This window comes from Schistocerca piceifrons, chromosome 9, assembly GCF_021461385.2.
Source record: "Schistocerca piceifrons isolate TAMUIC-IGC-003096 chromosome 9, iqSchPice1.1, whole genome shotgun sequence".
NCBI classification, from domain to species: Eukaryota; Metazoa; Arthropoda; class Insecta; order Orthoptera; family Acrididae; genus Schistocerca; species Schistocerca piceifrons.
Genome location: NC_060146.1, coordinates 101005355 through 101029150, shown reverse-complemented (window position 1 = coordinate 101029150; position 23796 = coordinate 101005355). Strand labels below are relative to the sequence as shown.

General features: G+C 46.1%; 1 protein-coding gene and 1 non-coding gene across 4 annotated transcripts in view; both read right to left on the bottom strand.

The window, feature by feature from the left end:
• The window catches only part of LOC124717138, a 116312-nt gene that overhangs the window by 71407 nt on the left and 21109 nt on the right, over window positions 1-23796 (bottom strand). For 2 of the 3 annotated variants that reach the window (XM_047243881.1, XM_047243882.1), the window contains exon 3: window positions 22999-23106. The exons of the other annotated variant lie outside the window; for it this stretch is intronic. In XM_047243881.1, coding sequence (XP_047099837.1) covers window positions 22999-23106 — 108 coding nt within the window. The remainder of the gene's footprint in view (window positions 1-22998; window positions 23107-23796) is intronic. 3 annotated transcript variants of the gene reach the window in all.
• On the bottom strand, window positions 13779-13852 carry Trnas-cga. The gene has a single exon. It is a non-coding gene; the product is annotated as a tRNA-Ser (tRNA).

Genomic DNA, 23796 nt, shown 5'->3' with positions numbered 1-23796 from the left:
ATTGGGCACTAACAAAAAAAAAAAAACACGCATTGGACTATTATGCCCCCTCTACACACCAGCCAAGTTTCACCAAGATCATTTTTTGACACTTGGGACTGTTCCTTTGTTAGCCACAGAGTCAACTACGATAAAACCCACTTCTCCAATGATCCTGGTGTTGTCATAGTGTTGACCAAGAGGGGATGTAAACATTCCAACAGAAGCAAATAGTCATACAGAACAAGTACGTCTATGATGAAAGTGAAAGTAACTGATTTATGACAAGGAAGAATGTTATTAAATCTGTTAGGGACATTGACATCACATAAACTAGTGTGTGATATTCATTAATGCATGTTGCAGTTTGTTTTGTACAGCATCATTATCTTAATAGAGTAGCGAATAACTTTAATAAAGCCTATTGCTAATTCAAAAAATAGTAATTGGCATTACTTAATATTAAACTGAAGTAATGTAAATGCATTTGTAAATAAAATACTGTTACGTGTGTTCTAATTCACCTCTCTACGTGTTTAAATACAATTAGTGTTCAAAATACTCAGTGTTCCAAATCACCCCAGGTCCTGTGGTGATATGGGAGACAATTGAGATTAAAATTTAAAGAAGGGTTCTGGTAGGGAATTTTCATCCGAGAAACACTGACGAAAGAAGAGCTAGAGATGCCATATTCGAAATTTCAGAGCTGTAGTGCAATATTCAGATATCAATTTTCACTAGGAACTTCATTTTCCGTTCCAATTCACCGCAAGTTATCTCCACAAAATGGGAGAGGAGAGTAACACACGGGAAACACTGACAAGAAGGAACAGTATGATAGGACACATGTCAGTAAATCAGGGAATCACTTCAGTGGTAATAGAGAGAGCTGTAGAGGGTAAACACTGTGGGGGAATACAGAATTGTAATACGCCCAACAAATGGTTGTGACGTAGGGTGCAAGTGCTGTTCTGAGATGAAACGTTGGTAAAAGAGATGAAATGGCAGTCTGCAACAAACCAGTCAGGATACTGATGACTCAAGAAAAAACGAACAGTTTTCTAAGAAACAAACAATGGACGTTCGTCAACCCCAGTATATGTCACAGCTTTAATTTTGAGAAGGAGAAAAGAGAGGAACTCAGTGGAGGATTTACGTCATATCATCGATTTACAAAACTGTTCACAATGTGGCCACTCTTAATTGCTTTGTTTACGTTTTTGTGTAGATAAATTACGCAGAAATACCAGGTTTCTAATCTCTGTCTCGACTGACGTCAGTGTTAACTCACTACTGGTATTTGTATTATCAATGTCAGTATTACGCAGCTCTCCTCCCAAATACGTTGTCCTCCCTACCATCCATTGGACACGCAGCACTTCTTGCACCCTTCGAAGAAAAAATTTGGTGATATTGTACGCCACGAGGAGAGAATCCACTCAGGCATGTGAGTGACAGATGGCTTTTTTAGTCTCGTCACATGGAGCGAGAGCATGATCCCCTTCCAAAATGCCACTTGGGAAAGTGTTTTCGGAGATGGTCTTCAAATGATTTCCACGGGCTACATGAAGCTCTGGGGTTTTAAAGTCACACATCCATGTATAACGGGCGTTTAAAAAGAAACGAGCTGGAGGCATAAATACAGAAACCAGTAACTGTGTGTTAGAAGTACTGACCCTGGCTGTTGAGACACTTGTCCCACTGTAACACAAGGCCGTGAATGGCTGTGTCATAAAATTCCCGGGGCTGCGATGTTAACCAGTTCCGCACGTACAGCTGGACGTCATCTCGCGAGGTGAAGCGTTTGCCCCTCAGAACCTATTGAAGGGGACCTAAAATGGCCTCCTTCTGATTCGCTTCCTGCAGCGCGGGACAGCAGTGAATGACCAGCGTTACCCATAAACCTTGACCACCCTTAGCCAAGCGATCAAATCAAAACGACCAGGCAATCTCACCCGCGTGGTCATTCTGCTCCACGACAATGCAAAGCCTCATACGGCCAACACAGTCGCGGCACTCCTGAAGAAATTATAATGGGAAGTTGTCGGCTCCCCTCGATACAGTCTGGACTTCTCTCCCTGTGACTACGCCATTTTTGGTCCCCTTAAAAAGGCTCTGAAGGGCAAACGAGTCACCATGATCGAGGAGGTCCAGCTGCCCTTGTGGAACTGGTTAACATCGCAGCCCCGTGAATTTTATGACACAGCCATTCACCGCCTTGTGTCGCAGTGGGACAAGTGTCACAACAGGCAGGGTCAATACTTCTAACACACAAATGTTAGTTTCTGTAATTATAACTCTGGCTCGATTCTTTTTGAACGCCCCTTATACAGGGTGTTACAAAAAGGTACGGCCAAACTTTCAGGAAACATACCTCACACACAAAGAAAGAAAATATGTGATGTGGACATTTGTCCAGAAACGTTTACTTTCCATGTTAGAGCTCATTTTATTACTTCTCTTCAAATCACACTAATCATGGAATGGAAACACACAGCAACAGAACGTACCAGCGTGACTTCAAACACTTCGTTACAGGAACTGTTCAAAATGGCCTCCGTTAGCGAGGATACATGCATCCACCCTCCGTTGCATGGAATCCCTGATGCGCTGATGCAGCCCTGGAGAATGGCGTATTGTATCACAGCCGTCCACAATACGAGCATGAAGAGTCTCTACATTTGGTACCGGGGTTGCGTAGACAAGAGCTTTCAAATGCCCCGATAAATGAAAGTCAAGGGGGTTGAGGTCAGGAGAGCGTGGAGGCCATGGAATTGGTCCGCCTCTACCAATCCATCGGTCACCGAATCTGTTGAGAAGCGTACGAACACTTCGACTGAAATGTGCAGGAGCTCCATCGTGCATGAACCACATGTTGTGTCGTACTTGTAAAGGCATATGTTCTAGCAGCACAGGTAGAGTATCCCGTATGAAATCATGATAACGTGCTCCATTGAGCGTAGGTGGAAGCACATGGGGCCCAATCAAGACATCACCAACAATGCCTGCCCAAACGTTCACAGAAAATCTGTGTTGATGACGTGATTGCACAATTTGCACTGAAATGAGGATTGACACATTGTTGGATGAACCATTCGCAGAAGTGTACCCGTGGAGGCCAATCAGCTGCTGATAGCGCCTGCACACGCTGCAACTGGCACGGAAACAACTGGTTCTCCCGTAGCACTCTCCATGCAGTGGCGTGGTCAACGTTACCTTGTACAGCAGCAACTTCTCTGACGCTGACATTAGGGTTATCGTCAACTGCACGAAGAATTGCCTCGTCCATTGCAGGTGTCCTCGTCGTTCTAGGTCTTCCCCAGTCGCGAGTCATAGGCTGGAATGTTCCGTGCTCCCTAAGACGCCGATCAATTGCTTCGAACGTCTTCCTGTCGGGACACCTTCGTTCTGGAAATCTGTCTCGATACAAACGTACTGCGTCACAGCTATTGCCCCGTGCTAATCCATACATCAAATGGGCATCTGCCAACTCCGCATTTGTAAACATTGCACTGACTGCAAACCACGTTCGTGATGAACATTAACCTGTTGATGCTACGTACTGATGTGCTTGATGCTAGTACTGTAGAGCAATGATTCGCATATCAACACAAGCACCGAAGTCAACATTACACTCCTTCAATTGTGCCAACTGGCGGTGAATCGAGGAAGTACAGTACATACTGACGAAACTAAAATGAGCTCTAACATGGAAATTTAGCGTTTCCGGACACATGTCCACATAACATCTTTTCTTTATTTGTGTGTGAGGAATGTTTCCTGAAAGTTTGGCCGTACCTTTTTGTAACACCCCGTATAACGATTAGGTCTGACTTCAATGTAGCAGCTTCATTCTTTACTTCAAGTGCCTTTAGAGACATCCAACTCCAGCATACACAACTCGTATGTAACCATTCGTATAATGGTACCTAACACTCGACATTAATATGAGATGTGTCCACCATTCGCATTTGCGAATTTTTGAACTCTGTTGGAGACACTTTCAATGATGCATCTGAATGTCTGTGAAGGAATGGCAGCTCATTCGTCCTCAAAAGCCGAAACCAGGGAAGAAAAACGTTGGACACTGGGTCCTGGAGCGAAGATGACGTTCTAACTCATCCCAAAGTTGCTCCACTGGTTTCACGCCGGGACTCTGCAAAGGCCAGTCTGTTCAACAAACCATTGCCTCAAGATGCCACTTAATGACAGGGTGTAGTGTCATGGTGATGCTAACAAATCATCTCCGAACTGCTCCTCTGCTGTACACAGTACACAGTGCTATAAAAATGTCTTCGTATCTTTCCGCATTTAGGGTTTCCTTTAGAGCAATAATGGGACCACATATAAATCACGAAAGACACTCCTCTTCAGTAGCACCACCTTCTCCATACTTCTCTGTTTGCATCTCACATGACAGCAGGTGATTCTACAGTCATTTGCCTAACCCAAAACCATCCATCGGATTGCCACAGGGTATCACGTGATTCATCACTCGAAATCAATCGTTTTCAGTCACCCACTCTCCAGTTGTGTCGCTCTTTTCACCATCTCAAGCGTCGCTTAGCACTAACTACAGAATTGTGTGGCTTCTGAGATAGTGCTCGATCTTTGTACCACAGTCTTTCTAATTCCTTACGCTCACTCATTGTACTAGATGGACTGCAGGTGGCAGTGGTTCCTTCTGCTGACTTCACGTGGTTTTTTTATATCGACCGTCCACAATGCTCGATGGTCCCCATTCGTCAGCACCTAAAGTCTGCATGGTCGTGGTTTAGATATGGTTCTTCCCCCGTGCCTTCACTTCAAAAATCACATCACCAACAGTCGAATTGGGCAACTTTAGGAAGTTTGAAACATCCACGATGGATCTGTTGCTCTGGTGGCATCCAATGACTTATAGACATTCGAAGTCACAGAGCGCACCTGACCAACCCATTTTGCTGTCACTGCTTCTCTTTTAGACAACACAATACCGCCCGCCCCCTTTTATACTGGCGGGTCCACCTTTCGTGACATGTTCTTGTTGTTGTTGCGATCTTCAGTCCAAAGACTGGTTTGATGCAGCTGTCCATGCTACTCTATCCTGCACAAGCTTCTTCATCTTCGTGTAACTACAGCAATCTACATCCTTCTGAATCTGTTTAGTGTATTCATCCCTTGGTCTCCGTCTATGATTTTTACCCTCCACGCTCCCCCCCCAGTACTAAATTGGTGATCCCTTGATGCCTCAGAACATGTCCTACCAACCGATCCCTTCTTCTAGTCAAGTTGTGCCATAAACTCCTCCCCAATTCTGTTCAATACCTCCTCATCAGTTATGTGATCTACCCATCTAATCTTCAGCATTCTTCTGTAGCACCACATTTCGAAAGCTTCTATTCTCTTCTTGTCTAAACTATTTATCGTGCGTGTTTCACTTCCATACATGGCTACACTCCATACAAATACTTTCAGAAACGACTTCCTGACACTTACATCTATACTCGATGTTAACAAATTTCTCCTCTTCAGATACGATTTCCTTGCCATTGCCAGTCTACATTTTATATCCTCTCTACTTCGACCATCATCAGTTATTTTTCTCCCCAAATAGCAAAACTCATTTACTACTTTAAGTATCTCATTTCCTAATCTAATTCCCTCTGCATCACCCGAATTAATTCGACTACATTCCATTATCCTCGTTTTGCTTTTGTTGATGTTCACCTTATACCCTCCTTTCAAGACACTATCCATTCCGTTCAAATGCTCTTCCAAGTCCTTTGCTGTCTCTGACAGAATTACAGTGTCATCGGTGAACCTCAAAGTTTTTATTTCTTCTCCGTGGATTTTAATACCTACTCCGAACTTTTCTTTTGTTTCCTTTACTGCTTGCTCAATATACAGATTGAATAACATCGGGGAGAGGCTACAACCCTGTCTCACTCCCTTCCCAACCACTGCTTCCCTTTCATGTCCCTCGACTCTTATAACTGCCATGTGCTTTCTGTACAAATTGTAAATAGCCTTTCGCTCCCTGTATTTTACACCTTTAGAATTTGAAAGAGAGTATTCCAGTCAACATTGTCAAAAGCTTTTTCTAAGTCTACAAATGCTAGAAATGTAGGTTTGCCTTTCCTTAATCTATTTTCTAAGATAAGTCGTAGGGTCAGTATTGCCTCACGTGTTCCAACATTTCTACGGAATCCAAACTGATCTTCCCCGAGGTCGGCTTCTACCAGTTTTTCCATTCGTCTGTAAAGAATTCGCGTTAGTATTTTGCAGCTGTGACTTATTAAACTGATAGTTCGGTAATTTTCACATCTGTCAACACCTGATTTCTATGGGATTGGAATTATTATATTCTTCTTGAAGTCTGAGGGAATTTCGCCTGTCTCATACATCTTGCTCACCAGATGGTGAGCAAGATGTATGTAACATCAATACTCGATGTTAAAAAATTTCTCTTCTTCACGAAACTCTTTCCTTGCCATCGCCAGTCTACATTATATACCCACTCTACTTCGACCATCCTAAGTTATTTTGCTCCCCAAATAGCACAACTCATTTACTACTTTAAATGTCTCATTTCCTAACCTAATTCCCTCACCATCACCTGATTTAATTCGACTGCAGTCCATTATCCTCGTTTTGCTTTTGTTGATGTTTACCTTACATGTTCCTTTGAGGCCTGATGACCTAAGATGTTAAGTCTCATAGTGCTTAGAGCCATTTGAAACATATCCTCCTTTCAAGACACTGTCCATTCCTTACAACTGCTCTTCCATGTCCTTTGCTATCTCTGACAAAATTACAATATCGTCAGCAAACCTCAAGGTTGTTATTTCTTCTCCATGTATTTTAATTCCTACTCCAAATTTTTCGTTTGTTGCCTGTACTACTTGTTCAATATACAGTTTGAATAACATTGGGGATAGGCTCCAATCCTGGCTCACTCTCTTCTGAACCACTGCTTTCCTTTTCTGCCCCTCGACTCTTATAATTGCCTTCTGGTTCCTACACAAATTGTAAATAACCTTTTGCTCCCTGTATTTTACTCCTGTCATCTTCAGAATTTGAAATGGACCATTCCAGTCAACACTGTCAAAAGCTTTCTCTAAGTCTACAAATGCTATAAACGTAGGTTTGCCTTTCCTTAACCTAGCGTCTAAGGTAAGTCGTAGGGTCAGTATTGCCTCGAGTGTTCCTACAGTCCAACGGAATCCAAACGGACCTTCCCCGAGATAGACTTCTGCGATTTTTCCATTCGTCTGTAAAGAATTCATGTTGGTATTTTGCAACCGTGACTTATTAAACTGATAGTTCGGTAATTTTCACAACTGTCAACACCTGCTTTCTTTGGAATCCGGATTATTATTCGTGACATCTAGTGGTCAATTGCGGCATTGTATAGGGGTGTCTGGATACTTCCGATCATATAGTGCAACTCTCTTAGGTGTGCGATTCCAAATAGTAGCTAGCTAGTCCACTATTCCAACCATTTTCTTGGCATCGGGTCACTAGCCCCATAACGGTTTTATCCTTGGTCACATTTTTGCCATTCAGAATAGCGCAATGAATCAGACTTAGATTCACTAACTCGTTCGGGGACGAGAGTCGTAAATACCGGATGACTACAGCTTACTAAGTTACAGCTTAACTTTACTCAGGCGGAACAGCTGAGTGCGCGGATAAATTCTTCTGCGTTACCTCGGTTTACACACACGCTTCCGTAATTATCTGTTCTCAAAATAGCAGTGTGTAGCTGACACGTTTGCGAAGTTCAGTAAATACACTCCTGGAAATGGAAAAAAGAACACATTGACACCGGTGTGTCAGACCCACCATACTTGCTCCGGACACTGCGAGAGGGCTGTACAAGCAATGATCACACGCACGGCACAGCGGACACACCAGGAACCGCGGTGTTGGCCGTCGAATGGCGCTAGCTGCGCAGCATTTGTGCACCGCCGCCGTCAGTGTCAGCCAGTTTGCCGTGGCATACGGAGCTCCATCGCAGTCTTTAACACTGGTAGCATGCCGCGACAGCGTGGACGTGAACCGTATGTGCAGTTGACGGACTTTGAGCGAGGGCGTATAGTGGGCATGCGGGAGGCCGGGTGGACGTACCGCCGAATTGCTCAACACGTGGGGCATGAGGTCTCCACAGTACATCGATGTTGTCGCCAGTAGTCGGCGGAAGGTGCACGTGCCCGTCGACCTGGGACCGGACCGCAGCGACGCACGGATGCACGCCAAGACCGTAGGATCCTACGCAGTGCCGTAGGGGACCGCACCGCCACTTCCCAGCAAATTAGGGACACTGTTGCTCCTGGGGTATCGGCGAGGACCATTCGCAACCGTCTCCATGAAGCTGGGCTACGGTCCCGCACACCGTTAGGGCGTCTTCCGCTCACGCCCCAACATCGTGCAGCCCGCCTCCAGTGGTGTCGCGACAGGCGTGAATGGAGGGACGAATGGAGACGTGTCGTCTTCAGCGATGAGAGTCGCTTCTGCCTTGGTGCCAATGATGGTCGTATGCGTGTTTGGCGCCGTGCAGGTGAGCGCCACAATCAGGACTGCATACGACCGAGGCACACAGGGCCAACACCCGGCATCATGGTGTGGGGAGCGATCTCCTACACTGGCCGTACACCACTGGTGATCGTCGAGGGGACACTGAATAGTGCACGGTACATCCAAACCGTCATCGAACCCATCGTTCTACCATTCCTAGACCGGCAAGGGAACTTGCTGTTCCAACAGGACAATGCACGTCCGCATGTATCCCGTGCCACCCAACGTGCTCTAGAAGGTGGCCAGCAAGATCTCCGGATCTGTCCCCCATTGAGCATGTTTGGGACTGGATGAAGCGTCGTCTCACGCGGTCTGCACGTCCAGCACGAACGCTGGTCCAACTGAGGCGCCAGGTGGAAATGGCATGGCAAGCCGTTCCACAGGACTACATCCAGCATCTCTACGATCGTCTCCATGGGAGAATAGCAGCCTGCATTGCTGCGAAAGGTGGATATACACTGTACTAGTGCCGACATTGTGCATGCTCTGTTGCCTGTGTCTATGTGCCTGTGGTTCTGTCAGTGTGATCATGTGATGTATCAGACCCCAGAAATGTGTCAATAAAGTTTCCCCTTCCTGGGACAATGAATTCACGGTGTTCTTATTTCAATATCCAGGAGTGTATATAGACTAGCTTAAGTAGTTTAGTCGGCAGTTGGTCCAATATAAATTTTATGCCACTAAACAGGAACCTCCGTACTACGCTGCCCGCTGCTACAGGCTCCGTCCACCAACTGGGAACATTGGTTTCTGAGCTTAGTAGGTCTTGCTACTATACCATCTGAAAATTGGATTAAGACTCACTGAGAGGAGCCCTCTAAACTTCCTGCTTATATGCTGTCCCACCATCCAGATTTCTGACGCCACGAATCTGCGTCACAACGCCCATTACCAGCGCGAAACAAATTATTTAAATAAATGTATCTTTCACAAAAGTTATAAACTGTTTTTCATGACCCGCTATCAATATAACAAAAAAAATACAAATTGATAGGCTGCACGTTAATTGTTACTTGAAACTGACGGTTTTGAATATATATAGGGTGGTCCATTGATAGTGACCGGGCCAAATATCTCATACCTCACGAAATAAGCATCAAACGAAAAAACTACAAAGAACGAAACTCGTCTAGCTTGAAGGGGGAAACCAGATCCGCTATGGTTGGTCCGCTAGATGGCACTGCCATAGGTAAAACGGATATCAACTGTGTTTTTTTTAATAGGAACTCCCACTTTTTATTACATATTCATGTAGTACGTAAAGAAATATGAATGTTTTAGTTGGACCACTTTTTTCGCTTTGTGATAGATGGCGCTGTAATAGTCACAAAAGTATAAGTACGCGGTATCACGTAACATTCCGCCAGTGCGGACGATATTTGCTTCGTGATACATTACCCGTGTTAAAATGGACCGTTTACCAATCGATATCGTGTTGATGTATGGCTATTGTGATCAAAATGCCCAACGGGCATGTGGTATGTAGGCTGCTCGGTATCCTGGACGACATCATCCAAGTGTCCGGACCGTTCGCCGGATAGTTACGTTATTTAAGGAAACAGGAAGTGTTCTGCCACATGTGAAACGTCAACCACGACCTGCAACAAATGATGATGCCCAAGTAGGTGTTTAGCTGCTGTCGCGGCTAATCCGCACATCAGTAGCAGACAAATTGCGCGAGAATCTGGAATCTCAAAAACGTCGGTGTTGAAAATGCTACATCAACATCGATTGCACGCGTACCATATTTCTATGCACCAGGAATTGCATGGCGACGACTTTGAACGTCGTGTACAGTTCTGCCTCTGGACACAAGAGAAATTATGGGACGATGACAGATTTTTTGCCCGCGTTCTATTTAGCGACGAAGCGTCATTCACCAACAGCGGTAACGTAAACCGGCATAATACGCAATACTGGGCAACGGAAAATCCAAGATGGCTGGGACAAGTGGAACATCAGCGACCTTGGCGGGTTAATGTATGGTGCGGCATTATGGAAGGAAGGATAATTGGCCCCCATTTCATCGATGGCAATCTAAATGGTGCAATGTATGCTGATTTCCTACGTAATGTTCTACCGATGTTACTACAAGATGTTTCACTGCATGACAGAATGGCGATGTACTTCCAACATGATGGATGACTGGCACATAGCTCGCGTGCGGTTGAAGCGGTATTGAATAACATATTTCATGACAGGTGGAAGCACCATACCATGGCCCGCACGTTCACCGGATCTGACGTCCCCGGATTTCTTTCTGTGGGGAAAGTTGAAGGATATTTGCTATCGTGATCCACCGACAACGCCTGACAACGTACGTCAGCGCATTTTCAATGTACGTGCGAACGTTACGGAAGGCGAACTACTCGCTGTTGAGACGAATATCGTTACACGTATTGCCAAATGCACCGAGGTTGTCTCACATCATTTTGAGCATTTAGAGCATTTATTGCATTAATGTGGTATTTACAGGTAATCACGCTGTAACAGCATGCGTTCTCAGAAATGATAAGTTCACAAAGGTACATGTATCACTTTGGAACAACCGAAATAAAATGTTCAAATGTACCTACGTTCTGTATTTTAATTTAAAAAACCTACCTGTTACGAACCGTTCGTCTAAAATTGTGAGCCATATGTTTGTGACTATTACAGCGCCATCTATCACAAAGCGAAAAAAGTGGTCCAACTAAAACATTCATATTTCTTTATGTACTACACGAATATGTAATAAAAATGGGGTTTCCTATTTTTAAAAAACGCAGTTGATATCCGTTTGACCTATGGCAGCGCCATCTAGCGGGCCAACCATAGCGCCATCTGGTTTCCCCCTTCAGACTAGTCCAGTTTCGTACTTTGTATTTTTTCGTTTGACGCTTATTTCGTGAGATATTTGGCCCGATCACTATCAATGGACCATCCTATATATATATATATATATATATATATATATATATATAGATATAATTGGAACTCACCACTGTGTTCTTCAAATATTGATGAATGTAGCCTGGGTAATTTGTGCATCAAGAGTTGCACGCCACAGGACATAAACACTTTATTTATTTAATCGTATGGCTAGGGCCACCCATCAGGCAGATTCTTCGCCGAGTGCCGGTCTTTCAATTTGACGCCATTTCGGCGACCTGCAGTCGATGAGGGTGATAGGATAATGATGAGGACAGCACAACACCCAGTCCCTGGGGGGAGAAAACTCTCCGACCCAACCAGGAACCGAACCCAGGCCCAGAGGATTGATAATCCGTCACGCTGACCATTCAGCTACCTGGGGCGGACAGGACATATACATTGATCAGCCAGAATATGTATGACCACCTGTCTAAGAGCCGGAATCTCCACCTTTGGCACGGATAACAGCAGCGTCGCATCGTGGCATGGGAGCGATGACATCTTGGTATGTCACCTAATTCCGGTAAATTCCGGGTAGGGGCAGGAGGGGGGGAGGGAGTGGCGGTCATGAGCTGACGTGTTCGATCGACTACAGGTCTGGCGAGCTGGAGGGCCAACACTTCAATTGGAACTCGCCACTGTGTTCCTCAAAAAATTCCATCAAACTCTTGGCCTTGTGATGTAGCACGATATCTTGCTGAAAAATGCCACTGTCGTCAGGAAACATGATCATGAAGTGGTGTATGTCGTCTGCAACCAGTGTATGATATTCCTTGGCCATCAAGGTGCCCTGTACGAGCTGCACTGGAGTCATGGATGCCCATGTGAATGTTCCCCAGAGCATAATGGAGCCGGCACCAACTTGTCTCCATCCATCAGTACAGGTATCAAATAGCTGTTTCACTGGAAGACGACAGCATGATGAAGAAGGTATCAGAATTCATCAGACCGTGCAATGCTCTGCCACTATGCAAAAGTCCAGTGCCGATGGTCATGCGTCCACTTGTACTCCCGCCACAGTTCGTCACCTATCCTGTTTTACCAGTCTGCCCAGCCTACGACTTCCGACACCTGTAATGAGGGCTGACTGCCCAACCCCATGACGGCTGGACTTGGTTTCACCTTGGTTCTGCCATGTCTTGAAGACATTCAGCACAGCACTCCTCGAATACCCGACAAATGGTGCAGCTTCCGAATTGCTCGTACAGAGCCTCCGGGCCATCACAACCTGCCCTCGGTCCAACTCAGTCGTGCTCATAAATTAAGGATAATGCTGATACATGGTGAAACAACGCTCTGGTGGGCGGTTTGCGGGTTTAAATCGCTTCAGTGTACGACCATGCGGTGCATCTGACCTGTGGTCGTCACACGGTGGCACTGGCAGCAGTCCACATATGCAGATGTGTGTTGGTGCATGAGAGAGTACGCTGTAGCGAGTAAGTGTGCAAACGTTTTCAGATGTGTTAATGGTGACTGTGTGTTGCAAATGGCTCAAATAACACATATTGATAACGTTATGAGGGGTAGAATACTAGGGTGATTCGAGGCTGGTCAAACACAGCAGGTCGTACCACGGGCCCTCCGTGTGCCACAAAGTGTGATCTCAAGATTATGGCAACGATTCCAGCAGACAGAAAGCGTGTCCTGGTGGCACAGTACGGGACGTCCACAGTGTACAACACCACAAGAAGACCGATATCTCACCATCAGTGTCCGCAGACGGCCACGGAGTACTGCAGGTACCCTTGCTCAAGACCTTACCGCAGCCACTGGAACAGCTGTCTCCAGACGCACAGTCTACAGACGACTGAACGGACATTGTTTATTCGCCCGGAGACCTGCAAGGCGCATTCCACTGACCCCTGGTCACAGGAGAGCCCGTAAATCCTGGTGTCAAGAACACAGTACTTGGTCGTTGGAACAGTGGTCAGGGTTACGTTCACAGACGAGTCCAGGTATGGAATGAGATTTTCACTCTGCAGCGGGGTATGCACTGATATGAAACTTCCTGGTAGATTACAACTGTGTGCCGGGCCAAGGCTCGAACTCGGGACCTTTGCCTTTCGCGGGCAAGTGCTCTACCAACTGAGCTACCCAAGCACGACTCAGGCCCCGTCCTCACAGCTTTACTTCTGCCAGTACCTCGTCTCCTACCTTCCAAACTTTACAGAAGCTCTCCTGCAAAACTTGCAGAACTAGCACTCCTGAAAGAAAGCATATTGCGGAGACATGGCTTAGTCACAGCCTGGGGGATGTTTCCAGAATGAGATTTTCACTCTGTAGTGGAGTGTGCACTGATATGAAACTTCCTGACAGATTAAAACTATGTGCCGGACCGAGACTCGAACTCGGGACCTTTGCCTTTCGCGGGCAAGTGCTCTACCAACTGAGCTACCCAGCACGACTCATGCCCCGTCCTCACAGCTTTACTTCTGCCAGTACCTCGTCTCCTACCTTCCAGGTATAGTCTGAACAGTGATTCTCGCTGGGTTTTCATCTGGCATGAACTAGGAACCTGATACCAACCCCTTAATGTCCTTGAAAGGGGCCTGTATGGAGGTCGTGGTTTTATTGTGTGGGGTGGGGTTATGATTGTTGCACGTACACCCCTGCATGTCTTTGACAGAGGAACTGTAACAGGTCAGGTGCATCGGGTCGTCATTGAGCACCAGTATGTCCGCCTTTTCAGGGGTGCAGTGGGTCCCACCTTCCTCCTGATGGATGACAACGCACGGTCGCACCGAGCTGCCATCGTGGAGAAGTACCTTGAAACAGAAGATGTCAGTCGATTGGAGTGGCCTGCCTGGTCTCCAAGCCTAAATCCCATCGAGCACGTCTGGGATGCTCTCGGTCGACATATCGCTGCACGTCTTCAAACCCTCACGGCACTTCAGGCGCTCCGACAGGCAATGGTGCAAGAATGGGAGGTTATACCCCAGCAGCTGCTCGACCACCTGATCCAGAGTATGCCAACCCGTTGTGCAGCCTGTGTACGTGTGCATGGTGATCATTCCCCGTATTGATGTCGAGGTCCATGTGAAGAAAACGGTGGCGTTCTGTAGCACATGAGTTTCGGGACGGTTTTCTCAACTTATCACTAATACCGTGGACTTATAGGTCTGTGTCGCGTGTGCTCGCTATGTGCCTGTGCTATTAGCGCCAGTTTTGTGTAGTGCCCCGTTGTGTGGCACCACATTCTGCAATTATCCTTAACTTATGAGCACGAGTGTAGATGCGCGCCTTTCCCATTCTGCAGCTCACACTGATACTACATGCACCGTGCTTGAGTCTGACTTGCAGTCATTCTTCGCCAGGTGGCGCTGCTACCGCCTGGACGGGTTTATATCAGTGGTAGGTCAGTGGTCGTAATATTCTGTCTGATCAGTGTACACAATTTGTAGCTTTAACGCTCGTCTTATTGTGTTAAACCTTTAACATAAGATTACAACTCTTAATGAGGATAACAGCATTTTAAATTTTTAAATCGGATACATATTATAAATGCGGAAGTTTGTGTGTATGTTTGTTACTCTTCACGCTGAAACGGCTGGACTGATTTGGAAGAAATCTGGAATGGATTTAGCTTACACCCTGAGTTAACACATAGGCTACTTTTAGAAGTGTCTAGTACGAGGCGTGTTTTCTAAGTAGCGTCCGTTTCGTTGTAAACATTAGTAGTTCGCGCGCATACCGAAACGAGCGCGTGCGTCGTGTACCGGCATGCCTCGGGAACAACTGTGCTCAGCTCTGTAGCTAACCTGTCGGTTATGTTCTGTGCTTTCAAAATGTTAAAGACTTTCAATTCTCCCGCCGCGTGTGAAGTTCGCTCAGTGATACGGTTTTTGTCAGCAACGAACCTGTCTGCTGCAGAAATTCATCGACAGTTTTGCTAAGTGTACGGTGATACTGTTATGAATGAAATCAAAGTGCGTAAGTGGGTACAAGAATTCGAAAATGGCCGTAACAACGTCCATGATGAAGACCGCTCCGGTCACCCTTCTTTGATTACAGACGATTTGGTGGCTTCAATTGAAGCGAGGATTCGTGAGAACCGGCGCTTCACAATAACAGGTCCCTCAAACGAATTTCCTGGCGTGTTGAGATCAGTGCTTTACAACATTGTTTCTGAACACCTAAAGTGTGCTGTTAGGTCCCGAAACTCCTAACAGAGGACCAAAAAAACCATAGGTTTGAGTGTGCGGTGAAGTTTTTGAATCGTTATCACGAAGAAGGTGACGGCTTCTTGAGTCATATCGTAATTGGAGACGAACCATGCTTTTCACAGATCACGCCCGAATCGAATCCTCACACACTCGCCTGTAAAGGTGAAGGCCAAACAGACTCTGTCCCAGCGCAAAATCATGGCGTCTGTGTTTTGGGATATGCATGGTGTTTTGTTGGTCGACTTCCTGCAACGAGAAATCATTATCAATGCAAAAGAAAACTGCCAAACCCTGGCAAAGCTACGCAGAGCGGTTCAAAACAAAAGACGTGGCATGCTGACAAAGGGAATTGTCCTTCTCCATGATAATGCAAGACCTCAGACTGCAGGTCAGGCCCGCGATTTATTGGACAGTTTTGGCTGGGAAGTCCTCAGACAACACCTCAGTTGCAACCGTTACAATAATGACGACGATGTGGAAACGGCAGTGAACTCTTGGTTATCGGAGCAGGCGGCTAGTTTGTACGAAGAGGGTATTTTAGAACTGGCTGAGGAATGCATTAAGTTTAGTGTAGAGATTTGTTTTTTACTGTTTTGACAAATGAAATAATTATGTACACAAATCTAGGTGAGCAGAAATATTCCTCCGGGATAAAATCATCATTAAACACAGTAACAGTGTAACGTATGCATGTGGCAATATTTTGCAGCATGTAAAATGTTCTGGAAGTGCGTTGGATTGTGATATTATTGGGATCACTATAAATACATTATGTGATCAAAAGTATCCAGACACCTGGCTGAAAATGACTAACAAGTTCGTGGCGCCGTCCATCGGTAATGCTGGAATTCAATATGGTGTTGGCCCACCCTTATCCTTGATGACAGCTTCCGCTCTCGCAGGCATACGTTCGAACAGGTGCTGGAAGTTCTCTTGAGGAATGGCAGCCCGTTCTTCACGGAGTGCTACAGTGAGCAGAGATATCGATGTCGGTCGGTGAGGACTGGCACGAAGTCGGCGTTCCAAAACATCCCAAAGGTGTTCTATAGGATTCAGGTCAGGACTCTGTGCAGGCCTGTCCATTACATGGATGTTATTGTAGTGTATTCACTCCGCCACAGGGCGTGCATTATGAACAGGTGCTCGATCGTGTTGAAAGATGCAATCGCCATCCCCGAATTGCTCTCCAACAGCTGGAAGCAAGAAAGAGCTTAAAATATCAATGTAGGCCTCTGCTGCTATAGTGCAACGCAAAACTACAAGCAGTGCAAGCCCCCTCCCTGAAAAATACGACCACACGATAACACCATCGCCTCCGAATTTTACTGTTGTCACTACACACGCCCTGCCATCGAATCGCCACTTTGTGTACCGTGAGTCATCACTCCACACAACGTCTTTCCACTGTTCAATCATCCAACATTTACGCTCCTTACACCAAGCGAGGCGTCGTTTGACATTTACCAGCGTGATGTGTGGCTTATGAGCAGCCACTAGACCATGAAATCCAAGGTTTCTCACCTCCCGCCTAATTGTCATAGTACTTGCTGTGGATCCTGACGCAGTTTGGAATTCTTGTGTGATGGTCTGGATACATGTCTGCCCATTACACATTACGACACTCTTCAACTGTCGGCAGTCTCTGTCAGTCTACAGACGAAGTCGCCCTGTACGCTTTTGTGTTGTACGTGTCCTTTCACGTTTCCACTTCACTATCACATTGGAAACAGTGGACCTAGGGATGTTTATTAGTGTGAAAAGCTCGCGTACAGACGTATGACACAAGCGACACCCAATCACCTGCCCACGTTTCGAAGTCCGTGAGTTCCGCGGAGCGCCCCATTCTGCTCTCTCACGATGTCTAATGACTACTGAGGTGGCCCATATGGAGTACCTGCAGTAGGTGGCAGCACAATGCACCTAATATGAAAAACGTATGTTTTGGGGGCGTCCGGATACTTTTTATCACATAGTGTAAGAGTGAAGGACAAACGTTGAAGGTGGCAGGTATTCATGTGGGCACACGATGTTTTCGGCACGGACACATCTATACTGGCTGCTCCCGTGTATCGAGAGGGAAATCACTCTATATATATACTACGCAGACAGCAAAGAAGTCTAGGGACGTATGACAGTAGATATCTGGCTACCCATAAACAGCAAGACAATTACGGTCATTTCCGTGCTCGACATGTCGCAGTCGTGAAACTATTTACTCCCTTTCCTGGCACATTTTGTAAGTCGCTACTCAGCCGCGTTAGAATTTTTTTCCTTCAGTGAACGATTTGGTGTTTATTCATTTATTTTTCGGTGTCGCGCGGTTTGCTGGGTCGCAAGAGTGGATCGTGCTTCAATATCTTGAACAGATAACTTTTGTAATGGCGCATGGGCGTGGAGAGTGAGTTTCGGCATTAATATTTCTTTATAAACAACTGTTTAACCGCGGATAATGCTGAGAGGCGCAACTAGTTCGGTCGATAATCATATGAAATACTGAAAACCAAGCACGGAAGCCTGAAGACGCGACTGGCCATTGTTGCCATTTTATCTGTTTAATAGTACGGTAACTTTTTTCATTTTCTCCGCTCCAAGGAGCAGAACACAGCATGCTGTTTCAGACCCTGTCCATTAGAGAGCACCGAGCGAGGTGGCGCAGTGGTTAGACACTGGACTCGCAATCGGGAGGACGACGGTTCAATCCCGCGTCCGGCCATCCTGATTTAGGTTTTCCGTGATTTCCCTAAATCGCTCCAGGCAAATGCCGGGATGGTTCCTTTCAAAGGGCACGGCCGACTTCCTTCCCCGTCCTTCCCTAATCCGATGAGACCGATGACCTCGCTGTCTGGTCTCCTTCCCCGAAACAACCATCCATTAGAGAGCCATGCATCTTTTCAGCCTGCCGACTTCTGTATCAGATGTCCTTTTCGCGTAATGAATAACTGCAAATTCGTAACTTAACTGCGCCAAATTCCGAAGTTGTTGGGGACTTATTTTTGACGTTTTCACTCGTTAAAAGTTTACTCTTAGGTTAGAGAAAAACTGCGTTTAATATATAATGCATAATTGTGAGCTACATTACTCACTAACTAAATGAAACGTCAACTATCGTTGAAGGTTACATGGTTACCTCATATACAAGTACAACGACTAACTTCCAAACACTAGCGACATTGTGCTGTATTTAGAACTAAGGAATGAGTATGAGTTGAAGTTTCTATGAGGCGAGAATGTACCGGAATTTGTAGGGTCGCGAGATGAGCCACACTGATCTTTCGTAGCCGTATTTTGGGCAAAAGTGTGGCTTATATGCGGGATGCTGTTGCCTCATGCCCTGGTTTTCATGGGATGTCCCTATTTTTGGGCTTCTCATGCCCCGTGAACGCGTAAGCCTTACACGGGACGCCGAATGTCCCTGCTTTTGCTAATAATTGGAAATATGATGCCTATTCACTTCAAAAATGGTTGAGTACATGGAAGTTCCGAAATTAGTTTCCGAACGAGTCGAAGGACCAAGCCCAGAAAGTTAATACGGAGCGCCAGGAGGTTGCGTTCAGTCTACGTACTAATGCAGGCATGGGCAACCTGAGGGATCTACGCCGAATCGCCGATGGGGAGTGGGACAATCTGGCCCAACAGTGCCTTGATGAACTTTTGGATACTATGCCACGACGAATACAGGCATGCATCAATGCAAGAGGACGTGCTACTGGGTGTTAGAGGTACCGGTGCGTACAACAATCTGGACCACTACCTTTGAAGGTCTCGCTGTATCGTGGTACAACATCCAATGTTCATGAGCAACAAAATGGGCGGAAATATGTTTACGTTGATCTCTATTCCAATTTTCTGTACAGGTTCCGGGAATCTCGGAACCAAGCCGATGCAAAGCTTTTTTTGACGTGTGTATATCATGTGCAAGCGTCTTCATCTCTGAGTAACTATTGCCATCCACATACGTTTGAACATGCTTACTCTACAATGTTTACCCGCTGCACTTATTTATAACACCGAAATGACGATTCTTAGATGACTAAGGTTGTGTCTTATCATTTGCTCTCCTCTTTTAGTCAAGGTGTGCCATAAATATGCTTTTTCCCAATTGGATTCAGCACTTCTTCATTAGTTACTCGATTTACACATCCAGTCTTCAGCATTCTTTGTATCGTCACGTTTCAAAAGCTTCGATTCTCTTCTTTTCTGAACTGTTTATCGTTCACATTTCGCTTCTGTACAAGACTACACTCGTTACAATTACTTTCCTAACATCTATACTTACATTCGATGTTAACAAACTCCTACTTTCCACAAATGCTTTCTCGCTATTGGCATTGTGTATTTTATATTCTCCCTACTTCAGCTGTTGTCAGTTATCGCGCCTTTCTACACTGCTGGAAATTGAAATAAGAACACCGTGAATTCATTGTCCCAGGAAGGGGAAACTTTATTGACACATTCCTGGGGTCAGATACATCACATGATCACACTGACAGAACCACAGGCACATAGACACAGGCAACAGAGCATGCACAATGTCGGCACTAGTACAGTGTATATCCACCTTTCGCAGCAATGCAGGCTGCTATTCTCCCATGGAGACGATCGTAGAGATGCTGGATGTAGTCCTGTGGAACGGCTTGCCATGCCATTTCCACCTGGCGCCTCAGTTGGACCAGCGTTCGTGCTGGACGTGCAGACCGCGTGAGACGACGCTTCATCCAGTCCCAAACATGCTCAATGGGGGACAGATCCGGAGATCTTGCTGGCCAGGGTAGTTGACTTACACCTTCTAGAGCACGTTGGGTGGCACGGGATACATGCGGACGTGCATTGTCCTGTTGGAACAGCAAGTTCCCTTGCCGGTCTAGGAATGGTAGAACGATGGGTTCGATGACGGTTTGGATGTACCGTGCACTATTCAGTGTCCCCTCGACGATCACCAGTGGTGTACGGCCAGTGTAGGAGATCGCTCCCCACACCATGATGCCGGATGTTGGCCCTGTGTGCCTCGGTCGTATGCAGTCCTGATTGTGGCGCTCACCTGCACGGCGCCAAACACGCATACGACCATCATTGGCACCAAGGCAGAAGCGACTCTCATCGCTGAAGACGACACGTCTCCATTCGTCCCTCCATTCACGCCTGTCGCGACACCACTGGAGGCGGGCTGCACGATGTTGGGGCGTGAGCGGAAGACGGCCTAACGGTGTGCGGGACCGTAGCCCAGCTTCATGGAGACGGTTGCGAATGGTCCTCGCCGATACCCCAGGAGCAACAGTGTCCCTAATTTGCTGGGAAGTGGCGGTGCGGTCCCCTACGGCACTGCGTAGGATCCTACGGTCTTGGCGTGCATCCGTGCGTCGCTGCGGTCCGGTCCCAGGTCGACGGGCACGTGCACCTTCCGCCGACCACTGGCGACAACATCGATGTACTGTGGAGACCTCACGCCCCACGTATTGAGCAATTCGGCGGTACGTCCACCCGGCCTCCCGCATGCCCACTATACGCCCTCGCTCAAAGTCCGTCAACTGCACATACGGTTCACGTCCACGCTGTCGCGGCATGCTACCAGTGTTAAAGACTGCGATGGAGCTCCGTATGCCACGGCAAACTGGCTGACACTGACGGCGGCGGTGCACAATTGCTGCGCAGCTAGCGCCATTCGACGGCCAACACCGCGGTTCCTGATGTGTCCGCTGTGCCGTGCGTGTGATCATTGCTTGTACAGCCCTCTCGCAGTGTTCGGAGCAAGTATGGTGGGTCTGACACACCGTTGTCAATGTGTTCTTTTTTCCATTTCCAGGAGTGTATTAGCAAAATTCGTGTGCTACTTTTAGCATCATTGCTAAGTCTCTGATTTAATTCGACTATATTCCGTTTGTCGTTTTCTATCTTACAACCTCTTTTCAGACTCTTATATCTTACGTTCAACTGCTCTTCCAGATCCTTCATTGCTCTCACAGATGTGGAGGGTGGGGCAAATAATAGTGGCCCGAAGAACAGAGTTCCAGTGTAGGTTAAACACAGCACAGGCAAGAAATACAGTACTAACATAGCTGCAGTTGAAAGAGACCACCATTCATCTTTGGGCATTTTTGGGGCCAGGTCAGCAAGTTTCTGAAGACAGGTCGATAATGACACACTGACAGATCAGGTGGCCTGTGTGGCCAGCTAGGGCCGCGAGCAGACAGACCTCTGCTGACAACTCTGCCAGGAGTCAAGGTTGTGTAAATGTGCCCCAAGATTCGGTCGGCTGCATGGGCAGTTGTTCCATCCTGTTGGAAGTAACTGCAGACCTTTTCCTCCGTTAATGCTACCACAAATACACATCCATTCGTATCCACTCGTCCGGGCCATTTTTATTTGCCTCACCTGAACAATCTTGTCTGAAAACCTTAAAGTTTTAATTTCTACTCCGTGATCTTTTAATTCCCTTTCCAGATTTTCTTTGGTTTATTTTCGTTTGTTGAATGTAAAAACTGAATAACTTTTAGGATAGGCTACAACTCTGTCTCACTCCCTTTTCAACTACTACTTTCTTTTCACGCCCTTTGACTCTTTCAGCTGCAATCTGATTTCTACACGTGTATTTGTCATAGATAACCTTTCACTCCCTATACAGGGGGTGTCTCAGGAGGAGTTGTCAGTATTCAAGGATATCGCAGGAACGATCATCGAAGCAATAAAGTTTAGTAAAAATGGGAGTTGAAATGAATACCTTAAGAGTTATGAGCACTTTTTCATTTTCGATACTGTGAAACAAATCCCTTGTACTGCAAGCTCTTTGCCTTCCATACTTTTAGAGGTGGTTGTATGGACCAAAGCAAGAAAGAAAGTCCAGTACACATGCGCCCTAAAGCACATACTTTAAGAGCTACGAACACTTATTCATCTATACTACTGAGAAACACATCTCTTCTACTGTACGAGTGTTTATAGCTCTTGAGGTATGAATTTCAGAGTCCATATTTACTAGATTTTTCCGTTTCAAATGATTGCTTTCCTGTCATATCCCTAAATACTGAATACTCCTCCTGGGACACCCTGTATTTTATGGGTGCTAGCTTTAGAATTTCCGACACCGGAAATGCTATTTTTCTTGTATTAGGAACTTCATTGCCGAAGTCAATATGGAACAATTATTGATTCATCACGGAACAGTAGCAAGAAGAATACTGCAGATCGCAAAGGGCTTCGTGACGGCCACCATCAACCGGCGCGTTGTCTCAAGTAGTCAGCTGCGTTCCTCGCTTGTTCGAATCGGGCTATTTTCATCTGGGGCAGCGTGCAGGTAAGAAAAAAACCACTGGCAGCCCACGTCAGCAGGGGCAGCTACAGACACCTCGGAACACAAACAGATGTTAACAAGCCCAGGCGCGATAGTCACCTCTGAAGCAATGTCTGTCGTTGCGTACGTAGCCCCTGTCGCAACTGCAGTAGCCATGATAGCAGTTCTGATGGTCGTAGCAGGTCTTCGTCTCCGAGCATTCGCTGCCTGAAACACACCACCCTCTCATATCACATTCATTTGCTCCCTCCGGTAGAGAGAACAATCCGGATAACATTTAATTTTAAATTAACCCTTTAATTGGCAATTTTGCTCTCAAGCAACATCGATTTTCAGTAGTCATTGTAGAAGCACTAGCAAGGGAACCTTAAGACACGTAACGATTTATCGACCGACCGAACAATAGACAACATACTGTCCCTCTTATAGATATTCTTCACGTTTACAAGATCTGAAGATAGTTGCCGTCTGCAGTTTCGTGCAACAGTACGATCCACATCTCAAATATACTCGAAAACATCATGTTCGAAGATTTGAATATCCAAGTGCTGCTAAGTACGATAAAGAGAGAGAGAAATCGATATTGGTAGTTTACTTCCGGCTTTCCTACAATGCGGGCATGTCGTGAAGTGCGCCTTGATTTAGTTCTTGCGAACGAGTAGATACTACGCGGATCTGGCTGTGATCACAATGGCACCGACATCGGTGGATTCCACCCGTAGCATTCCCCATACGAAAGAACATGTGAAATTGTGTAAAAAAACCATTCACAACAATGATATGACGTGTACAGTATATTATGTGATGCATTGCAAATTATGTGACATTTGTAATATTAGAGAAGCTTTGCACGAAAGTAATAATAATCATTACTGTATGAAGTACCGGAAAATAAAG